This window comes from Achroia grisella, unplaced genomic scaffold (genome assembly GCF_030625045.1).
Source record: "Achroia grisella isolate CSIRO2021 unplaced genomic scaffold, CSIRO_AGI_Agris_v1 utg544, whole genome shotgun sequence".
Classification (NCBI taxonomy): Eukaryota; Metazoa; Arthropoda; class Insecta; order Lepidoptera; family Pyralidae; genus Achroia; species Achroia grisella.
In genome coordinates, this window is record NW_026712929.1 from 2,943,483 (window position 1) to 2,968,957 (window position 25,475).

Consider the following 25,475-nt stretch of genomic DNA (forward strand, 5'->3'; position numbering starts at 1 on the left):
GTGTCCTGCAAGCATATACCGTTAGCGCAGGACCCGCTTGCGCAAAATTATTATCATCTATTAAAAAATCTGTGATAGTAAGAGCGTATATTTAAGTATAAACGTTAATATCAGCGAATAGCTAGATACAGGAAGTATAATATGTAAAATATGTAATAATTACGTAAACTAATTAGGACTAAAGTATAAAGGTAAAATATCGACAAACAGTATTTAAACTTCTGAGAGGGTTACAATGTCTAGGCCAATTTTTACTACTTTTACACGAAAACATACAAATCGATTATTTCGTATCATAAGTATATACTTCTTGAAACTGATTCACAGTATAACGAATGTTTATGACGTCATTTAATGACGCCAATAATTCATTGCAACTGTAAGTAATCACCTAGATTAATCGTATACTTATAAAACACTTTTTATCACTTTCAACGAATAAGAAATCTCATTTTATCAATAACGTTCAAGATGTCATCACATCTGACAGAGTCGGTGTAACATGAATCATAATGTTAATATCACAGTCATTTTACATTTTATTTGTTGTTTATATTAGCATTCATTTAGGTATTAAAGTTAAAGCATGCAAATACAGGGGTACCGAATATGATTTTGTCCCTTTCGGTGTCGAGACCCTTGGTTCGTGAGGTCCTAGCGCTATAAGGCTGTTTAAAGAAATTGCAAAAAGGTTAGTCGACATCACAGAATACCGAAGAGCTGGCAGCTACTTCGGACTAAATATTAGTCTAGCTATTCAAAGGGTGAACGCTGCTGGTATCTTCGGTACCTTGCCTAAATTATTTATGGTAAATCTATTAATTTTAATGGTACGTCTGCGGTAAAGAGACATCCTAGATACCGGATCATGGTATGAAGATGAAGTCAGGTCAGTGAGTCCATCGATGTAAAAACATTAGGAATAAACCACGATAGTTTTCAAATGGAACAGCGTGGATTCAATAAGGTACATTGCCAGCAAGTAGGGCTACTACAACCCATTATTAACAATTCCTTCCTCCCTGTTGACTTACGAAGTGAACAAAATTTCAAACCTAGTAGCTACCTACATTAACTCTTCACATGTAGGTAAATGTATTTTATTTTCCAGCCATTAAAAATATTTTGACCACAACAAAACTTGTCACTGAAAGTTACTGTAATAAATTGCCGTTTTGCGGAACAGTGACGGAAATATAATTCATACTACAATTGAAATAAAAATAAAATGTACGTTCAATATATGCATTTTACGCGGCGGCACGTATGCTGCGTTCAAATTAAATAATGGACTTGATGCCGATGTTATGGAAAAAAGTCGAGTAAATCATTGGATGTTTGTAAAATGCATCAGGTGTATTTGTGATGTGTTATGAATTTTTTAAATATTTATTCAGCGATGACATCGTAAGTGTCTGTAATAGATACGTAAAGAAAGATATCTTTTTTAGGTTCGTCCTTTCGTAAAATTCCGTCTAAAGTTGGAATAGGTTCCTAAACATGTTGTCTAATTACATTATGTATCTCGTATATATAAAATAAAAGTCAGCACCACAACTGTCTGCTATAATTAGTAAAACACCGATTTAATTGATTTTTTACCTCTTCTTCTAATAGGAAAATGACGTCATTTCCTACGGTTGTAATGGCGTAATTTGAAATAACTTTACCTATAACTTAACTAAATAATGTCCTGACATGACACCACTAGCTTAAAAAAGTTAAGAGAAACTCAACTTTACTTTCCACTCTTCCACAGTGAACATATTCTTAATATAGTAAATGTGAACGCGTGTTTAACTGTCTGTCTGTTTGTTACATTATCATACCAAAACGGCTGAACAGATATTATTGAAATTTAATTATAAGACAGAGAGATCGTACATAGACTACTTGTTTATTTATCTTTATAATTTTAAGTAACTTTATACGTTGATTTTTCTCATTAAGGTGACAATCCGAGATAGAAAGTGACATGGTAGCGCAATAAGAACAGCCTGTCCCGTCAGAGCTCATGAAAAATTATGAACGCGCCGTGAAAATTACAGAAGTTGTCTGATTAAATTTAGAAGTTGCCCCCACTAATTAGCGAGTACATAGCATTTCACTCAGGGTACGTTTAGCGCCGGGATTTACCCTAGAGGGACGTTAGCAAATTTTTTTAATGGTAGTAAAAAAGGCGCGGCTTTTTTATTCATTCAACCCGTATTATTTATTTATTTCAAAGCAGAGATTCAAATATAGACATTTAAATATTGACCGAATATATGACATCGATAACTAATTGAACTTATAAGAATTGCAAACAGAGGCATCATAAAAAATATGTCTATACTATCACAATTATAGGTATAATTGTAATAGTATAGGCATACCTATAGTTTAATTTATTAACATCTAATCCCGTCAAGTTTGTTAAGGCTGAAATAGTTATTTATACCTAATTCAATATTCAAAATACTAAATTAAATCAAAATTATATACCTTTTTAAAATATGTAGAAAAAATAAGGCAATTAATTCTGAAAGACTTATTAATTGAATTGACCTCAGTTGGATGTGTGGAAATAAAACGATTTCTATAAGTTAATTCTACACGGTGTCCATTTAATTAACGGAATTAATCTTAAACTATAAACGGACGGGTACCAGGAGATCAGAAGAAACAGGCGTCGGATTAATGTGCAACGCAACGTAATGGATATCCCCACAGCGACGATGCCCTTTCTGTTCAGAGTGTTGCAGACCGAGGCACAGTAACTAATGCAATTAGCGTCAGTGTTCGATGTCGCACTTCTGCTAAGAAATAATTGAACAAAGGTAATCCATAATACATTTACGAGATATGATATTCTAGGTTTTTTCGTATTGTATTTAAAATGAGCATCTTTCGTCATACATACCAATATTTTTACATAGATTTCAGATGTCTCACAATGTATCTTTAAATTGACGTGTTTATTGAGATATTTGTTCAGTAAAACACCTATATTTTTACTAAATAAAAATTGTAATTGTAAAAGAAACAGTAGATATAAAATGTGATGATGTCCATTCTTCTTCAATAACGACTTCAAGAAAATATGTTGAGATAAATAACAAAATTTTCATCATAAAATATTTATCATGCAGGCATACTAAATAGAATATCTTTCTTACACTGGCTGTATTAGGTGCCCACAATACATAGTTATATTGTATTGTATATATAAATCAAATCCACTTTGAGATCCCACAATAGCGCCACTAATTGACAAATAGTGGAAATGACAAATACACCAGCTGGGAATTTTCCTAAAATACATCCTTTGATCATCGTTTGATTAACAACTACCGACTGCCGGCCGCGAAATGTTATTAATTTTCTTTTTAATTTAGTCCTAACTCTATTAGAATATATTTCAGTATGATTTATTTTGTAGTCTTAAATACACAATGTACAATCGGTTGATTCTCTATGTTTTACATCTTAATACTGAATCTTTAGGTTAGAGTAGATTGTAAAGAATTACACTGAATATTAGACAAGAAATGTGAGGTAATTAATTGCATAGTCATAAAGAATGGAATGTCTGTGACATTTCATTCAGGAGATTTTACGTCGTATTTTATGTTGCAAAAATAAATATAACACAGATACCATCACGACTGTTATCCCAGATGGTAGTCAGAAGCATTGTCAACTATGTTGTGGTGAATGCAATACTTGACATGTACACTTTTTGCTCTATATATTTTGAATCCAACATAGCAGAGGGCCTAGCCCTATATCTCGAATAAATTTTATCAGTGTTTCCTTCATCGAAGAGTTAGCTCGAAACAAAATTGACACATAAAGTTTTTTTTCTATCTGATCGACAGATTTGAACTCATGACCTGTTGAGCGTAATTTAGGGTAGTAAACCCACGACGCTCACAAGAATATGTACTAATTATACGACGAGTGTTACGTAGAAACCGCGGAGCAAAGGGCATGGGAGCGTGGACGCGCGATCCCGGGCCTGAACTCAGAACAGGTTTTACATGAAATAAATCAAAGCCGTGTATACTCCGTTATCAAATTATCAAAAGCACGTGAGACTTAATTCCATGTCGGCCAGTTTAAAGACATGTTCCTTGAACCGTGTTCGCTGCAAGATTTTTATCTGGCCCGTAATTGCGGACTAGAACATTAGCTTGTTACGTGCGCTACAGATTAAAATTTTAACTATGAGATAATATATGAACTATAATATAAATAATATTTGTCACTATTTTGGTGGCAGCATGTACAGCAATATGACAGTGACGTGTACAGAAGTAGTTTGTAGAAAGTCGACTACAGAAATAGGTGATACCTACTGAGGTACCCATCATAGTTTCACATATTTCTGCAGCCAAGCAGCTTCCTTTGTAAGATCTTTAATCGAAACAGTTCATAAAGCAGAAAAGGTAATGATATTAAGAGAACCTTAAAATACAACTTAGCTCTTAGGAAGGGCAACACACATTTATGATTTTTGAGAATGTTCTAATTTGGATTAAAACTAATTCTAATTTAGACATAATTAATTTCCAAATCCTCTGTATACTCTAAAGAAATAACAAGAACCGTTTTATATGACACATTTCATGAATAGTGCTTCTTCTTTGCATAAGTTCTTTGCTATTTTCAGTGGAATAAAAAATAATGACAAAGTGTAAAGGATTCTGTTGTACCTATTTAGCTATGAGACTGTAATAAACTGGATTTTTTGTACTGGGTAAATAACCTGTACCAGATTCAAAACACGGCTTGTAGGTACCCTAATAATGATAGTACAGTACCAGCGAACAAAAATTTTAAAATATTAGCTTTATTTTTTATTTTACTTATATTTTTTAAACAAATGATATTAAGAGGTATTTTTTTCTATGTAACGGACTAACCCAAATATATTATACTAAATACAATTTATAAAAATTTCAGCTATAAAAAATTAGTAACATTATTATATCTCGTTTTCTAATCTATATTGAATAAAATACTAATAATAAACAAACACATAGATACCTAATACATATTAACTAAAAGAGATAATGGGGGAATGGTGAAATGCAATAAATCAGCATGTCTTGTATACATACCTATCAGAAAATCTATAGTAGTCGGAATGCAAGTGAAAATTGAAAATTAAAAAAATGCGAGGGTCGCCCGCGCGGGGGCGTCGCAATCGTAAATTTAAATTGTCCATCCCTCAACATGCAAATTTTCAGAGTAGGCATGCCTTTCAATTGTAGGTAGATACCTACATCGCTCGTTGGGGAATTAATTACAACTGTTGGTATTGTAACTCCTCAATGCTTTGGTTTTGTGAGACCATAAATATAAGGGTAAAATTTATGTTTGACCAGTAAGCATTGTAACAACATATGAGTAATAATAAATATTTTTTTGCACAAAATATATCGTTGTAAGACATAGAAAACCATAGATTCATTCTAAAATTTTGTATCTAATATAAGCTGCATAGTCAGCATGATATTAGTGCTTTATGATAAAATCTCTTAGAAATGAGTGAGACATAAAATATAAAAACTAAATAGTAATATTCCATGGGCACTGTAGTTCCTCCAAGACTTCCCTATTCAGTTATGGACATGCCATTATTTTTTTATGCTTCGCTAGAAAACTGAATAATCAACAACAGTGAATCATTAAACCGGTTAGTAATGTAATAACATTACAACAGGATTACAGAAATGTTTTCCCACAGTGATGTAGTAGGTACCTTCATATACATGGCGAACAGTAAAACAGTAGCATCTGTGAATACGCCGAGAGTCGCCGCCATCATTAACTGTCGCTAATGAAGCTTGAGCTTTTGGGTTTTAAATAACTTGGGCCTGCCTCGAGGGGCGGGTGACATAGTCAGTACATAGCAGTGGAGATTTTTTTACTTTAGCATTTGTTTAACAAAGCATATCGAAAATATCTCGATGTGACTTTGCAACAAGGTTTCGGGTTTACGATATTAATTTAGTCGAAACACTAGTCCTTTTTATTATTGATAAGTATGATCTACCTACTAGATAACATAGATATTTATATATTGGAATATAATAATAATCTTTTTGACATACGAAGACATAATATATCATTATGAACTAAATACGGAAGTCTCGCGATAACATTACGGAGTAATCTGATACAGTCTAAATGTGATTTTTTGAGTTGTTTAATTGAATTTTTTCACCGTGTTACGTTATATTATGAATTCTAGCAGCTGTCATATTAAGTACGCTATAAATTGTCGACTTTATAAGCTGTAGAACGAGATTTTATGATAAGACGGCGGTATCTCTAGCGCTTGTCTTTCTACATACACAAATTAACGTCCGCACAAAGTTATGTCGTCGGGTAGCGGCGCGGTTGTCACTCATGCTCCATCAACTGCTGGGAAACGGCGAGGGTATGACGGCGGGTCAGCCACATGTCGAAACAAAACGTGACACTATTTCATCTCGCTGTCTCATTTTTGAGGACCTGCTTCCTTCAGTCAGACAAAGATGGATCTTGAATACGCGTTTAAGAATGTGCCGCTTAGTTATCTGCGGTGAACGGGGGCCCATATCACAGACAGGTTGTCGCTAATAGGCGTTTTACTTGGAACATATGAGGTTTTATCTACGTGTGTGTCCCAGCTTTAGGACACGTGTCAGTCTGTGTCGACCGTCAGGTCGGCAGCCGCGCGTAATGATGCTGGCGCAACTGTATAGAGCTCCGCCAAAACAAACATTCGCCCGATCGTTAGTTCGTTACCTCTCAATACCTGACTATTGAAAAATAATTTAATTATAGATCAACTAAGTGCAACAAACTCTCTTTTCAGATACGTCGAGGAACCGATGAGGAGACACCGTCCGTTGGCACATCGTGAACCCCTGGTGACATCGATTGCTGCCGTTTAGTGAATGGAATCCGAAGTGTTTGTGTAGTGACATAACGGTGTAAGTGTCGGCCCTTGTGGCCGAGAATCTGCAACGGAAGATACGGACGCGAGCCGCGCGGGCTGTGGGCCCGCGATGAGCGCTAACAACTGCGACAGCATGACATATTTCTCTTCTGCGTACATGCCGGATATGAGGAACGGTGGCGGTCATGAGCATCAGCAGGCGCACGCGCATTATGGCGCGGTGCCGCAACAAGGGCACGATTTAGAGGGCTGCGAACAGCAGATGAGGCCGGCGCAGCACCATTACCCCGCGCAACCAGCGCCGGGAATGCCCTACCCTAGGTTTCCACCGTATGACCGGTTGGGATATTACCAGCAGATGGAACAGAATGGATATCGACCAGATAGCCCAACGCAAATGGGCCACATGGGCCCAAAATCAGACGGATATGGACCGAATGGACACCAACCACCAGCGCCGGCGGTCTACACGTCGTGTAAACTACAGGCGGCGGCGGCGACTGCGGGCGGAGTGCCGGGTAGTCCACCTTTAGAGCAGGCGCAACAAATGCCACATCATATGCACCCCCAACAGCACATGGTGCAACACGGGGTACCTCCACACCAACAGCACCTCATGTACCCTGTGGATGACATGCAGCATCAGACGCAGATGCCACCGATGCACCAGCAGTCGATGCATGCACAACAACCCCCTCCGCAACAGCCCCCGCCGAACACGAATGCGTCGTTGCCCAGTCCGTTATACCCCTGGATGCGAAGTCAATTCGGTAAGCTAACATTTCTTTTTTATTTTTATTCTTATTTATAAAATAATTTAAAACGTTACTGTTTAAGAAAAAAATACAATTACCATTTCACTGAAAAATATTATAAACTCGCTTATGTATTGGTGCGAATTTGCCTACCGTAGACATTCCTAATAATCGATTCAAGAACTTTATTTAACATTAGGTCGGTTCGTTGCCGTTTTTTGGTGTATAAATTTTTACATTTTAATTGATGTTCTTTTCATTTATAGCGGAATGTTGATTTCTCCTTTGCAATCCTTTCAGTTGCAAATAATTTAATATAAAACTAATAATATTTTCACAACAAGTAGAAAATATTGACCATCGTCTAATATATTTAAAATTATAATAAATATTTAATACTTAAGAGAAATTGCTTCTAATATCAGGAGATAAATAGACAGCTGCTCAATGCGACACCAAACTCAGGTGTCGTCATACAATTAATTTTGCACAATGTAACAAAAGTACTGGTTGCAAAAACGTACTGGGATATAGCAAAAACACTTTCGCTTCACGTACGCATTGATGAAACAATAAGTGCCAGAAACAATACCCTTCCTTCTGTTCCAGGATTATTTATGGGTCGAACAGGCATTCAAAAGGAATTTCACTTTTCATAAAATTTACAACTTCTAACACAAAGCGCTCACCTTCTGTTTTGCTGACACCGATGGGAACAAAGCCGGCACAAGTTGTGCTACCGTCTCCTACTGTTTTTGAATTTGTCTGAGAATTAATTTATGGCCGAGCTGCCTGATTTAAGGATTCTATTGTAATTGAGATCATTCAAGTTTTAGGAATTTCAAACTTGCACTTTAGTTTTGCGCGCGAGTTTGCGAAGCTCGTAGTTTGTTCGGTGACTTGATTTGTAATATTCTTCACAACGCGACTTTCTTTTTCTTCTCATTGTAATATAAATAATTTTATCAATCAACAATGTTTTTATTAATTGAATGTTTAAATGAATATTAATGTGTTAATCGAAACTGAAGTTTAAAAGTAGTAAAGTTAGTGTTTATAGTGATTAAATATATAGAAATATATTAAAACACAAATTCAATGGTGAGTTATAAAGATATATTATTTATCCAACGTGACAACGTAGCTGCTACGTACTACGTACGTTATCTTAATCGGATAATAGTTTCTCAAATGAGGTGATAATAGTCACCCGTCAGTATATCATCATTCAACTTTATAAAATATAATAGTTCGCTTTATAAAATAAATATTATTTATATTAATTCCCTATATTTTTTATATATATAGTACATATCTGCATATGATACGCGATAATTTGGCGTAACATATAGTGATTACGATGATTTTTAGCAACTGATCCACTTTAAATATTGGTCTTATATTTTGAAAATTTGGCAGCAGTTTCTTAGTAGGTAGTATACATTTATCTATTCAGTTTTAAAGGCACTTAAACAATTAATGACTCTACATCATGTTTATAAATATGAAATAATCAGTGGTTGTATAAATGGACTTAAATATTTCATATCCAAGCCGGTATCTTTAATTCAAAGGAATGAAATTGAATTCTCAAACGCCGAGATAGATGAGGGCATTTATTCATTAACTACTGTCACAGATAACGGAAACTCTACTGACATGGAAATTGGTAGAGACAGCAAATAAAGCTCTTTAGCTTTATTTGCTGGTCCTTTGACCATTAGTAATCTTATTATATATTTTATAATACTATACAATATAAATATGAATTTATCTGGTTGTTAGTTATAAATTTACGGGTATGGTACGGCTATATAAGTACTAAAGATTTAAATTTGCTTATGTACATTGTACAATGTCAGTAGACAACGAAGTTTAGTCAAAAATAATAAAGATTCCGCTTTTTATCTGTTGATCTGTAAACGTATTTCATATTTAAAGTAGTATAAAAGAACATTAATTGCCAGTATGGAACATAAACAAGCTAGATCTATACTAAAATAATTATTAATGTGATAAGAACCTTCATAATATTCAAAATTCTTTGGATATATGATTCTTGGTGTAATTCTATTTCGATTCAGAGTTCAGTGTTAAAATATAATTTTACAATTACACCTTACCTTCGATGAAAATTTATGACTGATGTCGTCATTAGAGTATTATTTTATTTTGCGTTTTATTAATTAAATTTATTTATTATATATTTCTAGTAATTATTTATTTCCTTATGCTAGAATATGTTTTATGCCACCAGTACAGCATTCGCGTAGGTCGCTCAACCAATCTACGTCCAACTACGTATAAGTTGGCGACTCGATGAACCCATGTCATAACCCTTATCTACCGATGCCGGCCCGATGCCAGATAAGATGTGCCAATTTTGACTTAGCTCTCAGACCGGCCAGACGCTAGAGTTGGCCGAAACTGTTAATTAATTCGGAACTTCGATACGGCGTATAGTTGGATTCGAATGATTTATGTTTTGGGAGTAATGAAGAACGAATTTGGTTTATATGAACTACCTTTAGCTTAGTAGATATTATAATATAAATGCGACCAATTTCGTATATACTAATACCATATGTATTCATGAGACTATATTACGATCGCTTTGATTTCATTAATGATTTCACAGATGTTATATATATGATACAAATACCGGGAAAGATCCATGCCAAACTATCACATTTATATTGACCGTATCTTCTACCGTCAGTCAGTCAGTCAGTCTTTGAATCCGGCTTACATGATACGAGTTATGGATGTTAACGAGGCAAGAATTGTGTATAAGGACAAAACCAATGGCAGTCTAATCTCTTTGCCTACCATGTAAGGGATGTGGCGTGATAATAGACAAGTAGATTATACTGACAGATTGGTTTCAATGTTGACGGGCATAATCTACCAGTTTCATAAATTGTGTGTCTGTGAAAAATATTTTTAATGCATGCAAGTTATTCGGTGTTTTCATTATTACATATGTTTTTCTCTATGTGGTAAAAATACAAGGTGATAACATCATATTAATGAAATTAAATACATATTAATTGGCATAAGGGAAAAAGAACTCGAAGTAAATTATCACCCAGATATCTCAATGATTTGTCAAACTTTTCGGTTCTTATTTGTCCTACAGCACTATCTTGTGACATATATTTATGATTTCGGTAGGTCACTTTTAGATTCATTGCAAGGTCTACTAGTTTAAGGATGTAGCAATTGATCTGACTTTTTCGCAATGTCTTCTGCGGAGTTCAGTCGATGTTATTTTTTTATTCAATATTATTAGTCATATTATTATAAATTCGGCTGTAAATTACATCTTATAATCGCAGTCTTCTATTATCATTCACTTAGCATTAGCTTCGAAATAAAAAAAACTGTAAATTTATGTCATTTGTAGATTAAATAACTCCGAAAAAATTATTCATTGTTAAAGAAAAAAACTTACGAAGATTCTAAGGTCAAAAGAAAAACTCTTTTAATTATAAACTAGAGAAAATCAAAATATTTAAAATTGAAAAATCATTATTATTATTTTAGGTATATTTAGTTAACTTTAAAACGGCAAAAGCTTTTGAGTTGAGTTCAAATAAAAAGTTGCCACAAAAACTAAATACCACCTAGTTAGTTAATGAAAAATACAGCCCACTTAAGATTTTCAGTAGCAAATACTCGTACTTAAACTCTTGAAAATCTCATGTTATCTACTTGAGAGGCACCATCATTAATTATAGACAAAATTTGGCTGCCATTTTGAAAAAACCCGACCGACCAATGGGAGCACAGTTGGCTGATGTTTGTTTGAAAATAGAACGCTAAGTTCGAACAGTCGAATCATTAATCATTGTGAAACTGTATCCTACATGTAAGTAATCACTCACTAATCCGTTTATCGCAAGAATTAACTTATACAAATGAACTTACAATGTTTTTATATTAGTGTGTAAATATTAAGTCTTTAATGTAACAGTTAACAGTTAAAAAATATACCTACTGTTTAATTTTTTTTTTCAATTGGGAGTGGCTAACAGACTGTCAGCCCACCTGACCGTTAATAGTAAAAACCACCAAAACTAATAAACAAAACTAGGCGATGCATAGAGATAATATCTATTAAAGTATCAGAGATACTACCCTCGTAGCCGGAGTATCTATTAATTGCAGCGATACAGCCGCATTTACTTAGTCACTACATAACAGTCCCTAATGTTACTCATTAGATCTATTTATTGTTTCTACTTATAATTTGGTCTACTATAATGCTCTAAAATACTACAATTTTGTCTACTTAAACTTACTGTAACTTTAAATATCAACAAACACAAATCAAATAATTTATGATTCTCAAATTTTATATAAATACAACATGTGCTCTATTATATTACATCACAGAGAAACTATTATGCCTCTTATGGTCGATATTGTATAGAATATAAATTTTACTTCAGACTGCAAAACAACGTCATTATTTTTATTTCGCTGATTGTCTGTAGAGCTGAACATAGGTCTCTGAGTAAAGTGACTTGAGACTCTCCTTATTGGATATTGGCCGCAGATCATCTTGCAAAAGGTTTGGGATATGTTTCCTATTTTGATTAATTATTTATCAAATCTTCTCTGGTTGTCCTTATTACTGAATCTATCATGCAGTGAAATTCCATGCATGGATTTCTCCATGGTCCTCTTTAACTCACTTGGAATTTCCTTAAATGCCAAAATTATACTATCGTGTTTCTGTTCCGTAAATCATTACTGGAAACTCTAGTATTGGTTTTACGTAAGCTGAAATATAATAACTTATTAATTGATTTTATAATTAATAAATAGTATCTCAGTCCAAGCAAGTATCGTTACACAAAACTGTAATATAGAAGAAACATTATTACGCAATTATGTAGAATCCAAAGATTTCTGATGCTTTTAATTTGATCTTTTAATATGTGGGCAAAAAAATAGTCTATCCGACAATTAATATACTTGCTTAGAGATTTAACTATTTTAATAATATTATCTACCATCTTCTGACCTAGTTCTTAATATTGAAAATATCTTTATTACATACACAATTGTAGATTTTAGGCGGATTATAACGATTGTATAGGTATTCAATTGATGTATTCCATGTAATTTTACTGGCTAGATTTAGCAATAATTCGCACAAAACCTTTATTTCGGGACAATTTGACGCATAGCTGACTAACGACATAGAAAGATAGACTTACCTAGTCTAAGAGGTAGGCCGCGATAAGTCGACAATCGAGGTGGAAATGGAAATATAATGGAAATCCTCCCCCTACCCCGGTCCTCGGGGCGCGCGCCCTCTCGTACAATGCCGGATAGACGACTTGTTACATTTCATTGTTCAGATATCAGCCCCAAGGCCTTTGTGAAGGCCCGATGATTGAATACGAGTATTTGTTTTGTTCTCCTGCTTCTGATTCTCTTTGCTGCCACTGAAAGCTGAAATCGCTATGTATTAACGTGGTATAATACAATTGCAAATGAATGCGTTGGTTTTCCGAGTCCGAATGTACCTGCTGCTTCTTTTCAAATAAATTTCATATAAGTAAAAGTGGAGATCTGTAGAGTGGATTTTTGTATTTTTTTTAACAATATAAATATTATTATATTATATTTATTTATATACATATTGAGAAAAACACTTGTTGCTATTTTGATTGATTGCCGCTTATTTCAACACTACTCTACGAGTACCTAATCATATTATAAGCCGGGTATAGAATGAAATTTAGTATTGGACTATACATATTTATCTTTCTATAAGATTAAACATGTTCTATTATTTAGAAAATGGGATAGATATAGGTACAAATGTAAGTCTCACACAAATAAAAATCTAATGATTTAAATAGATTTTTTTAATTAAACTTCTGAATATTTGAACAAGATTTATATATGGATGTTTATTTTAATCAAATATTTGATTTCATATTATATTCATGGTTTTTCAGTCCCATTACCTTGAGTAGTTAGATATGTGTAAAGTGGGGTACAAATATTCAATATTATGTTTTATCACTGTACTTACAATAAATAGACACGCACACAGGCGCGTCACAAGAATGAATGCTTCCGTACAGCGATGTATTAGTCGATTTTTTCACCTTTCCCGATAAAACCTAGTGATTTCCACTCTAATACAGTCGATAAGTTCTATTGTCGGAACTCGTTCACAAGTTGATCGATTGTGGATTGTCGCACCGCACAAAGACGATAAATGCATCTCTAGATTGGGGTGGTGATCCATTTTAGTACGTTGATTTTCTTTTTTTCTTTTATAGCTGGGCAACCTTCAAGGTGTCCTCCTTCATCAAACAGAGACATTTTTTCTATCTAATATCCATTAATGTCATCTAAATGAGTGCAAGCAGTACATCAATCATGTTTATGATTATTAGTTATAATTATTAATCTAAGTTACGTACATCATTAGATGTTTTGTAATTTCTAATAGCAATTATTCTACAAAAGAATCACTTGCTTGCTTATTTCTATAAATAACAATACGAAATTCTTCAAATATTAACAGATTACATTTTGCCTAATATTAATTGAGTAACATGTTTTTTAGTAAAAGAAAATTATAATTTTCTTTTATCTCATATACTAAAAGCATTTCTGTCTGTAACTAAAAATTACGTCCCTGATATTATTGTTTCATTAAAAAAACGCTTTCCTTCCCTCTGTATTTACACGTGCTATTATTTGCATAGATTTTTTTCTAACCGAGGGGTGTTGTGACGTATAAAAATATATTTCTAATTCAGTGGTGGGTTTACTTCCGTTGAACCTCTGTAGTACGGCGACGTTGACATATGGCCGTTTTTCACGATTCATATTATTTTTAAACTTTGTTCCGACATCATTTTGTTTCTCCTGATATCTGAAACAATAAGGAAAGAAATCTTTTAGACTTTATTTGATGTAATTTAAAGTAAAACTTCTATGATATAGAAATTTTGAACTTTCTTGCATAATAACAGTTTTTAAATATATCTTTCTTATTATCTATTAACATTTTTCATGGTTAAATCAAATCTGGGCTGAATATTAGTATTAAGAATGTGCCATACAATCTTGAATGAGGAATTTTGTTAATAGTCGTATTGATATGTAAATCATTTTATAAGGAGTATGTATTTAATTGTACTACACTAATTGCTTATTTCTATTCAAATACATATTTTTATATATTGTAGATTTCTAATAAATAAATAAATAATTATAACGTATAAATGTCATGTGGAGGACATTAAGGTTCTAAATTGTTTATACTTTTCTATTTAGAGAGTTGTACGCTTAACCGACAGATGGCGTGAAAATATACTAAGCTACTTAATTTATTCTTCATACTCAATATATTCTCTCCAAATTTTATTAATAAATTATATTCTTGTTATTACTTGTTGTTTAATATATATGGATTCTTGGTATGAATATAATAAATAGAATAATTAAATATCACCGTAAACAGGTACATATATAGATAGATATCATATCATTATTTGCAATCTGCTAAGGAAGTAATACAATTTTTGTGGTATCTAATAAACAAATTCTACTATAAAGAGATATGTGAATTTAATCGTCTTTGTCTAATTAAATTTCCGAAAAGTATCAGACTTATCTCATTTTCCCACAAAAAATAGATGCCTATATAAGATAGTTCCTGTCAGAAATGCCGAAACAGATTGTTGGGTAAAAAACGTAGAGGTACAAAAAGTTGGGAGCTTATTAAAAAACCATTACCATCTTATAATTACATACACCCACAACGAAACACACCAATCCCATTAATATGTGTCTGGGGCTGAGTTCACACACATCCATGCCGATCTCTGCATGGATAGTATGCCACTCACACATCTGTCTAATACATGAATGTTTTGAGTGTGGTTTATGGGGTTACCCGATATTTTTGATTTACCTTTAATATAGGAAATTACGTCCTTATTTTTTTATGTAATATTTTTTATTGAACATGTTAGTTTTTAGTTTTGTTTAAATTAAATTTTCTTTTAAATTTACACCAAGAGAGCTTCTTTTAAATTTGTTAATTTGGAATTACTCGATTATTGGACATACTTATAAAATTTATGGCATTTAACGCAATTCGTACCGTTGCATACTATACTTAGAATCGTCGTTGTTGTCATTTCAAAATAACTGTCGTCCTGTGCTAAGTATAAATATGCATCAATATGAATTACATTTTTAAGTACAATCCTGAACCACTAGTATATGGCACTGCTTCATACTGTAGTCACTATTTTAATACGTTTCTACGTGAGGTAACATAAGCATAGAAGTAGGTCTAACACTTGACTTGCAAGTGCCTAATTAAGTAGAATCAATCAAATATACAATATGTATTAATATACTATAACACTTTAATTATTATAGAATAGAGCTATTGAGAAACTTGATATGTTAAGTATTATGCGATTATCTGTAAGTTCATCTTCTACCTAATTTAGGTATACATATATCAGTACCTAAACCTATCTCTTAGTACCTCTATAGTTTATACGTCCAATGAGTTACTTTTCCAAGACAAGTTTCTCTAACTTTACACTTACAATTTCTCCCAAAGTAAGTACTTTTATTCGAAAAGTAACTTGCTTCCAATCAACTGGCAACATTCTCAGATATCATCTATCTTTGTCTAACTTGTTTCACCTGTCTCGCTTTTACTCGAGATTAGGTTAGCTTGCCCCACATTAATTAAACGTCCGGATAGAACGCCAATCAAACTTTGACCAGCGCTAAGCCGATGGAGCCGAACTTATTAGGTGGTATTAAAATTCCATTTTCATATTACACCCATTCGAAATTGAAATGGATGCGCGTGTTACAAAATTTTGATAAGTAATCTGAAGGATCGAACTATGGTGGTTTTAAAATATTTGTTTAAGGTAGTCATTGCTTTTCACATATATAATTATGCCATAAATAGATACTGTAAATACTTAAAAACAAAATTTTATCATCATTCGAAACTCATTAACACGATATTAAAACCCTCTCATATCATTTGTCGTATACAAAAAGCATCGCATTGCACGATGCGTGCACATGTGCGAGGCTGACGGTGGCACATAAATCATAAATATATCTTTATATCTACTTATGCGTGTAGGGAGTAGCCACGTCGATAGAGAAGCGGAAAAAATCCCCCGTTTCCTGCGCGGGGATCACACATGACCGGCCTGTCTATCTGCCAGACCCGTGTCAAATATTCTCTGGAGCGGAGACCGCCCCCTCCCGGCTTTTGGAGGCAGGGGAGCCCCCTGGGGCACGCTGTCCCGCGGCGAAGCTCATCTTGAAGCCCTAATGCGTTCCGCGCTCTACTTCTTATGTTGAAATGAATTTTTAGACGCCTGCGGATTGCTACTCATTTTCGTTCACTTTTTCTCGAATCTTTCTTATAAACAATAACAATCTTGTATGTAAATGAAAATTTCTAATATCGGCGCATCATGATTGAATATTTTCTTTTTCATTAAGATTTTCGCGTTCACGGTTGGCGTTGAAAAATCACCCGCCCCGGCACCTTTCATAACTTTTCACTTCGTGATCCAAAGCAATTACTCAGTTTCTATCGCCTTCTCAAATATTCATTCGTGCTTTTCCTGCTGCAAATTATAGTAATGGGCCGAACAAAACTGGTAATTAGCCGTCTATATGTAAGGGAGGGTGTATTTTAATTTTTTAAAAGCTACGGTCGATTCTTTTCCACTTTTCCATGATTTGAAAATGTTTTATTATTGTTTATACCTAACAAGTGGAATTAGGATGGAGAACTGAGTAACTCTGTATACTGACAATATACCTTCCTGGTATCATCGGCAGCACCATTAAGTTCCAATCCATATTGATTAGCGAATTGAGAGACAATAAACAAGATATATAGGCATCAGTAAGTTTACAGAGAGAATTGTTTAGCAGCATGTCGGGTCGAATAGGACGGGGTAGGACGCAGTGTCGACAGGCGGAGTCGGGCTGGGAACAAAGCTAGCCGGCCTAACAAAGACGTCACCGTCCGTGCCTGCGACGCGGAGTTATGGCACCCATTGTGCGCAACAATACCCAACAAACGAGTTTGTATAAGCTATTAGGTACGCGCATTAATATATATTTTTTGTTCGCCCGAAAATTTAGCATTCCATTACGGGGGAGAGAAATGAAACGCCCGCCGCATGAATTATATTAAAATATATTTGAATATTTCATTTGACACCTTTTTTGCGGGCGGAATTTCGTTCAATCCCGGGTTGGGTTCGCGTAATTTTTAGCGTACACCAAAGCGAAATTTTCGGTGAATAACATTCCATTTCGGATGCGAAACACGACGGGAATCAGCGTCAACACAAAGCTGACTGATGGCCCTGTATTCACGATATAAATTCTTTCCGAGATCCGGCCAGATTTGAATGTTATAATTCCTATGTGAATAACTTTAATGCCCATCAGGCTCTCTCGACATCATTGCAAAGGGCTCATATTTATTAAGTGTTCGAATTTACTTTTGTTACCTTCATATATTCTCGATGTATATTATTTTTTAGCTATAGACCGTGGTAACTATGGAAGTAAAAATAAAGGTTTCTTATACCATTATAGCTGGACGTTGTTCTCATTTATTTTTAAAAAAGTATTTTATTGCATAAACAATAAACCATATATTTCGTTTACTTTAAATTTATATTTGTATTTCGGTATCTAAAATCTATTTCTTTTTACATTTGATAGATTTTGAAATCCATTCTAACTCCTAGCCCTTATTTTAGACAAATTATGAGAATAAATTATTAATTCATAATTTGTTCTCATATTATTCCCACATTTAGAGACAGTTGAAATTTAAAATATTACAAATCGGTCTACCATTACAATCACTATTAAGGCATCTTATATTGTGAAGTGACGTAATGACCCACAAAGCTCTGAAACTATTTTATTACATATACAAATCTATACGATCATTAAGTGGTAGGTAGTACCTATATACGTAAGTTGTATATCTACACGCCCACCCAGACCTCGCCAATGATTAATGAATAACAGAGCTTGAAAGCTCGCCATGTTATTTTGCTTTTTTTTATCCATTTTTCGTATAGTTTCATTCACTTTCCTTAATTTTTTATATAAAATATAAATTTATATTTTCCGTATATGTAGGTATTAAGTAGCTTTTTTGTTATAAAATATATTTATTAAGTCAGACAGACATAATTAAAACACTTCAATTACAAGAAAATAAAGACTTAGCTTAAAGCGTACATGCCTACTAGATAGCTGTGTCATTTGGTTTTGATTGGTATACATCTTTTTAAAACATCTATGATTGTTTTAAACTACGACGGTGGTAATAAGGCATACGGTCCACCCGATGGTAAACCGTTACCGTACCCTGTAGGCGCCTGAAACACCATACTATTAAATATAAATATATTTAATTCATAATTTTCACGCATGTTACAAATCAACTAATTTTGCTCAAATTTCTTCCATTAGATTTATTTCAGATAGTAGTATTTAGTTTGTTTTGTATTAATCAGCAATTCAAATAAATGGGTAGATTTCTACTGTCGGAAGACATTTTTATATTATTCTATTAAAATAATATTTAGTAATGTATTTTGAGTATTTAATGATAAAATATATTCCGTAAGAAAATTATGTCAAAAGAAAGTAAATATATGACTATATAACAACTCGCCTTATGAGTACTTACTGGATATGTTTGTTTACCTTTTACGAATTGAATAGAATAATAATAAACTATCTACTTCTATCCAATTATTTTTAACAAAAACTATGCACGTAGTTGTGTGTGTTGTGACATTAATCATGTATGAGCCATAATTATAGTGTTGCGTGTTTTGTCATCCATGTTTCGGCCATGATGTTATCAATGCCTTACCTACAAATTGTGTTTCATGTCATTAGGACTACATTTTTACCGCCACTTCGACGCCATTACGATGTAAGACCCCTGACTTTCCCTATATTACTTTTGAATGGAATTCTGTTATCGATTGTAAAAATGTAGATACATTTTTTGATAAATATTTAACTTCATTGAAATTGGTAATAAACAATACTATACTTCAATGGGTAATTAATGTTTGTAATGTAGTATTAGATTTTTATAATTAGAAATGAATGGATTCCTCAATCTATTGACTATTTCAGCACCCAAGCAGCTTGCTTTGTAAACTGTGTTTTAGTTGAAAGTTCCGGAAAAACAATTCTCCGGAATGACCGGAAGTGATATCACGGGAATCACATGATAACGTAATGTCCATGTGTATAAGCATGAGGTGCGACGCTTGTTTGTCATTTCAACTAAAAAAACAAATTATCAATGTAATGACAATATTAGATTTTGTACAAACCAACGCAATTTTCTGTGCGTGATTAAGGCAATCAACATTTTGTGAGTAGTTAAATGTTATATCAATTAAACTCATTACTAAGATCTACCTCCGATTACAAGACAACGCTCGGAAACTGGCAATTTTATTTACGACGTGTAAGCGTTTAAGAGAAATTGCATTAATCTGAATACCCGTTTGATATCATGTACGATGTTGCAATACAACGAGTGCCATCGCATTTCAAAAGGTCATAAATACACGGACATGTCATCGAATTCGGGACTCGAACGAGGAAGATACAAGGCAATAAATCAATTGGTGTGTACGCGTAAAAATATGACGAGTATCCATATTGAAATGTATGAAATTGTAGGACATGAATTATGGATTGTCGATATCGCTTCAAGCTGTTGCTGGTTTTTTTGCGTACCTACCTCTGACGCGAGACCGCAACGAATTAAATTAAAAGCTCTTTTCACTTGTCATCCCTTGATGAATTCGGTATTTAGGCGCGCCAATACATGTTATTACTTTTAACTTTACCATAGCATACATATTTGGTAGTGTTTAAATTTGGTGTTGCAGTTTTTGCGATTGTGGAACATCGAAGATTTAACATGTAGATAAACAATATATATAATAATAATAATTTAACATGTAGATACACAATATATATGATAAAGTCGTATCATGAATACAAATGTTTGTGCCGTGCGTGGAATCGAACTCGCGACTATCGGACGTTTTATAAAGTCGTATTAATATTTGTATACTACCTATTGTCTATTTTTCTAGATAATTATAAATTAGACTATGTTCGACCTGTGATACAATCTATCCTCGTCGTGAAAGGTAATAGTCCGATAGACAGACACACTTTCGCATATATAATATTAGAATGTCGATGATAATAATGTAATATATTATATGTAGGACTAGTTTTATTAAAAAGTATTATGTATCTATATAAAAATATTATATACTCTCTACTTTATCGCACAGGAGCAGAAACAGATACTTATGATTTGATTTTTCATATTAAGATTTCTTATGTAGGTAAACATTGTGTATTTCGTATTGATGGTTTTTCAAGAATTAAAGCCAAGCTTATCGATTATCGTATAATCGAGTATAAAATATCGCGTCCACCGAAAAGCAAAATGAACATAATAACAGCTTCGAAAAGATCAACAATCAATATCGTATGCATAGATACGATTTCAAGCACAAACCAACAACTTATACAATGCTATCTTGTGTGTAATCAGTACAAATGCGATCCGAGATGGTCGCGCGGAGCTCACTCAATATTTTAGCACGCACTTTATCCAGATAAATGTAACTCGACCTTTACTCTTGTCCAGATTAGAACCGCACTTCTTGTATTTGAAATATTAACTGTAAATCTAAATTGCATTTATTATTTTTTTATGTTATCTGTGGCCTAAGTGGCAAATCAGCTAATGTTACACATAATGGTAAGTGCTAACCGTCGACTAAATACATAGATAAATACCATGGAAATCATAAAATGCATTATGACATTAACACCGTGGTAAGTATTTCATAATCTATTTGTTGTGATGAGTACCAGTCAAAAATTATCATTCCTGAGAACTACTGTGTCGTACCTATGTACCCTATAATTTCACTCCTTCTAACAGGATTTCTCTAGTGTATATATAGTCCGCACTTATTAGAATGTATAATTAAAGTACACACATATATAATAGCCCATAAACATAATAGTAGCGTATTTATAACGTTATTTTCAATATAAATATGTGTTTTAATAGTAGGTACTTATACAAAATGATGGAAAGTAGTAAATATACAAACATTGACAATAGGTAAGAATGTAATGAATATTCCGATACGATGATAAAGGTTGCCCTGGTTTCTTGTTCTTATTTCGATAAAATATAATAACATATTTTTTATAGGTCAGCTAACGGTCAGTACCTAATATGGAAGTATAGAATTTGGTTTTATAAGAATTGGTCACCCTTGTAAGTACGTTACAAGTTGCACATTACGCGTGCTTGTCCGCACTAGTGTCGTGTCGTGAAAGTAAGCCGGGACCCCGATTTTGTAAGTCCCCCCGGCCGGGTATGATTTATGTGCCCCAACGACACATGCAGCGCTGCGCCCGCCGTTGCTAAAGCTGCGATTTCGTCGGGTTGGTGCAGACGAGCGGTTAGAATGCATTTTACAGATATACTTAGATTTGTTAATTAAGTTGTTAGTAACTATTAGTTCCTTTTCAGTAATAAAATATTATGTCAAACTTCTTTTTTTTAAAGGCACTGACGTTTTTCAAAAGTCTATCTTGTCTTCTTAATATACTACAACAATTTCCATTATCTGAATTGAATAATAATATGATATATGACACAATGTCATATTTCTACTATGTAACATAAAGTAATGCTATACTAGGAATACGTAGTAATTAAGTAAAATAAACTAGTGTTAACAATTGTGGTGAAAATGCAACTTCATTTTCAAATCGACTCATTGGAGTCCTTCATTCTCTATCCTCAATTCTACAGTAGGTATATTTTTAACACTAAAAAATGTGCGTAAATTATATTTAAGATCTCCATTTACTAAAGTGGATTAAAAAATAGCAAATATTGGCACCATGCTTAATTAATTAAATTGTACAGACCATTTTGAATTAGTTGCTTGAAATTAATAAACTTCTTTATTCCACGTATAACATAAACGAGCGTGCTGCCCGCCTTCCAGTGTTGTCCACTTAAATACTCTTATTACATATGGTTTAAATCTGACGTCGGGATCATGTTTTATGCATCCTAGTGCGCGATGAAACCGCTGCTTAATATAACTATACGCGAGTGTAATAGCATAGAAGGGGATTTCATGAGATGCCGCTGTGACTTTGTTTTGGAACTCTTGCCTTCTTATAAGATATATGTGATGGAACTTTACTATTAAAATTACAGCTTTAATAGCTACCAAATCTTAGTACTATGTCATGGTGTTATTATAATAAGTAATAGCTTTCATTTTCATAAGTGGATACAAATTTCTTTTCACTTTATTTTCTTTAATGGGTGTTAATGGAATGGTGCACCCGTCTGTGTTAACGGTATATGCTGGCAGGGAAAGATGATAGGGTGATCATGAAGATACAGTCTGGTCTCTCTCATTCACTAATCATGATGAATTCACCAGGCAATAACTATGATGGTTTCCAGGATAGGTTTCCAGGTAGACTGCGTGGTGTCAACATAGCATGGTACATTGCCAACAATGAACCACTATTCCCGTTACTAATAAATACTTCCCTATTTTTAAAATTTACAATATTGAAATGGCTAACTAGTGGGGAATTTTCTTCTGATGAAACCGGTAATCGAAGACATGAAGAACATCATGATCAACATAAAATTATTCATGCGTTGCCATTGATGAGGACTTGGATAACAAGATTCAGTACCACCTAATTTCACTATTCGATCTCAACTTTAATAGCCTACAAAGCATGCTAGGTTTGACAGCATAAATGAATAAGACAGAGGCACCTACACATATGACTTTGTACAAAGTAACACTGAACAATAGGATGTTTCTGTTTTGTATAATTAAAAAAAAATCTATAACATCTAAATATATGGAGAGAATATATTTACAAGGTATTGCTAGATACACTTGCAATCCTCATAGAATAATGGAATTCTTGAATGCGTCCCAAAAGCGAGTGGACGATGAGGTTGTTATCAATTTCCCGTGCAACAAGTGGGCGATAATTTTGAATCTGTTGCAGCCGCTGTACTAGTCTTACAGTCGAATACGGAAATACCATTCAAATTCTAGTACTGTGTTTGTACTGGTATCTAATGCTTATTAAATACCTTTGGTATTACAAAGTCTATTTTTTATGATCATGAATATTTTAAACTTTAAGATAATCAGAATAAATGTATTGATAAATAATATTTGCAATTGATGAATTGAGATATTTGCCATCCATTAATATCGGATTTAGTAACCGTTGCTCAATTTATAAACTAGATTAGTGCTTTTATCGTATCATGAATGATTTTTTCTTTTTATGATTTATCAACATCATTATACATTTTAAGTGGTTAATGATACATCATGTGTGTAAATGACATTTACAAAATACTCCACTTGTCGTCACTTCATTTTTTACAATAAACATTGTTTTCTTGGAAATGGAATCAGTGGGTTGTACAGGATTATTTGCAATGTAATCCCCTTCGTGTTCCGATTCTACGAAGTTCGCGTGTTTATCTTGTATAGCAAGTCGTTTTGCGTGATTCAGTTGAAAATAATCAAGTAACTTTGGTATTGTTACTTGCGAAAGTTTCATTTCTGTTTGCATTATTTACTAGTCTTTTAATATGACTTTGTTTTTTGTACAACTTAGTTCTTGTGATATTTTGATTCGGTGTTTTAAATCTGTCATTATTTTTACAAAAATTACTGTATCGTGTGTTTTAGTCGCTTTTGTGTTTTATGGTTAATAAAACATGAAATAGCCTTTTTTTATTTTACATATAATAATAGAATAGTCAATCCCATGACCTCAGAAAAGATCATAGTTATATTTAAAGCAGTAAATTTAAATCTCGTGATGAATTAATTTTACGATCTATAAATATCAAGACAAGTTCAGAGTTTAATTATACATTATTGTCATTATTTTTAGTCCCAATTGTCAATTCTAATGATTAGTGATGCCATAATGATATTGAGGTTTACAATAGAGGTCACCGCTTCAATCGCCTCATAATACAAAACGTTCGCGCAGGCGGGTGAACCATTCCATTATCATCCATAAAAAAAATACATTTGTATTCGTATATTTGCTTATATTAAATAAACAATAATAATAAAGGAAACATATTTGTCTGTTAATTATAGTGCAAGTTATGCTTGTCTAAAAATATATGGCGCTGTGTGATCGATTTATACATTTTTCATTCATTTGTTTATTAATACAGATGAAGTATACATAATAACAAATTATTTGTCTTCTCTATTAGTAAAAAAAACTTAGCTATTTATTTTCAAATTTAAAGAAGCAATTTGTACAAAACATTCACAATATTTTATCAGTTTCAATTTAATTATTAAATAACTGTCATGTAGATCCACTAATTCAAATGATCATCATTTACAAAGATTTGCATTGTGCATTTGTCTGAGCGAAAATCTTGTAATGATCGATTAATATACTGGCATCAAGTCTTAGTAATAAGCGACGCGACTTCAGCTTAAAATTGGTCTTTTTTTAATTCTAATAAATTACAGTTCAGGCCATCTTCTAAACCGTGTATAATAGGCTTCGCATCTTCTTCGAAGAATAATGATTACAAAATG

The 25,475-nt window shown here is 33.2% G+C and overlaps 1 protein-coding gene across 6 annotated transcripts in view; it reads left to right on the forward strand.

Annotated features, from left to right (window-relative positions):
* LOC131847933 (homeotic protein antennapedia-like) overlaps positions 1 to 25,475 on the forward strand; it is a 205,887-nt gene that overhangs the window by 177,034 nt on the left and 3,378 nt on the right. For 5 of the 6 annotated variants that reach the window (XM_059197656.1, XM_059197657.1, XM_059197658.1 and 2 more), the window contains one exon: positions 6,851 to 7,704. In XM_059197656.1, the coding sequence (XP_059053639.1) occupies positions 7,044 to 7,704 (661 nt within the window). In that variant the 5' untranslated portion in view covers positions 6,851 to 7,043. Of the gene's footprint in view, positions 1 to 6,700; positions 6,768 to 6,850; positions 7,705 to 25,475 lie in introns of those variants that run through there. The other variant, XM_059197661.1, reaches the window with a different exon arrangement.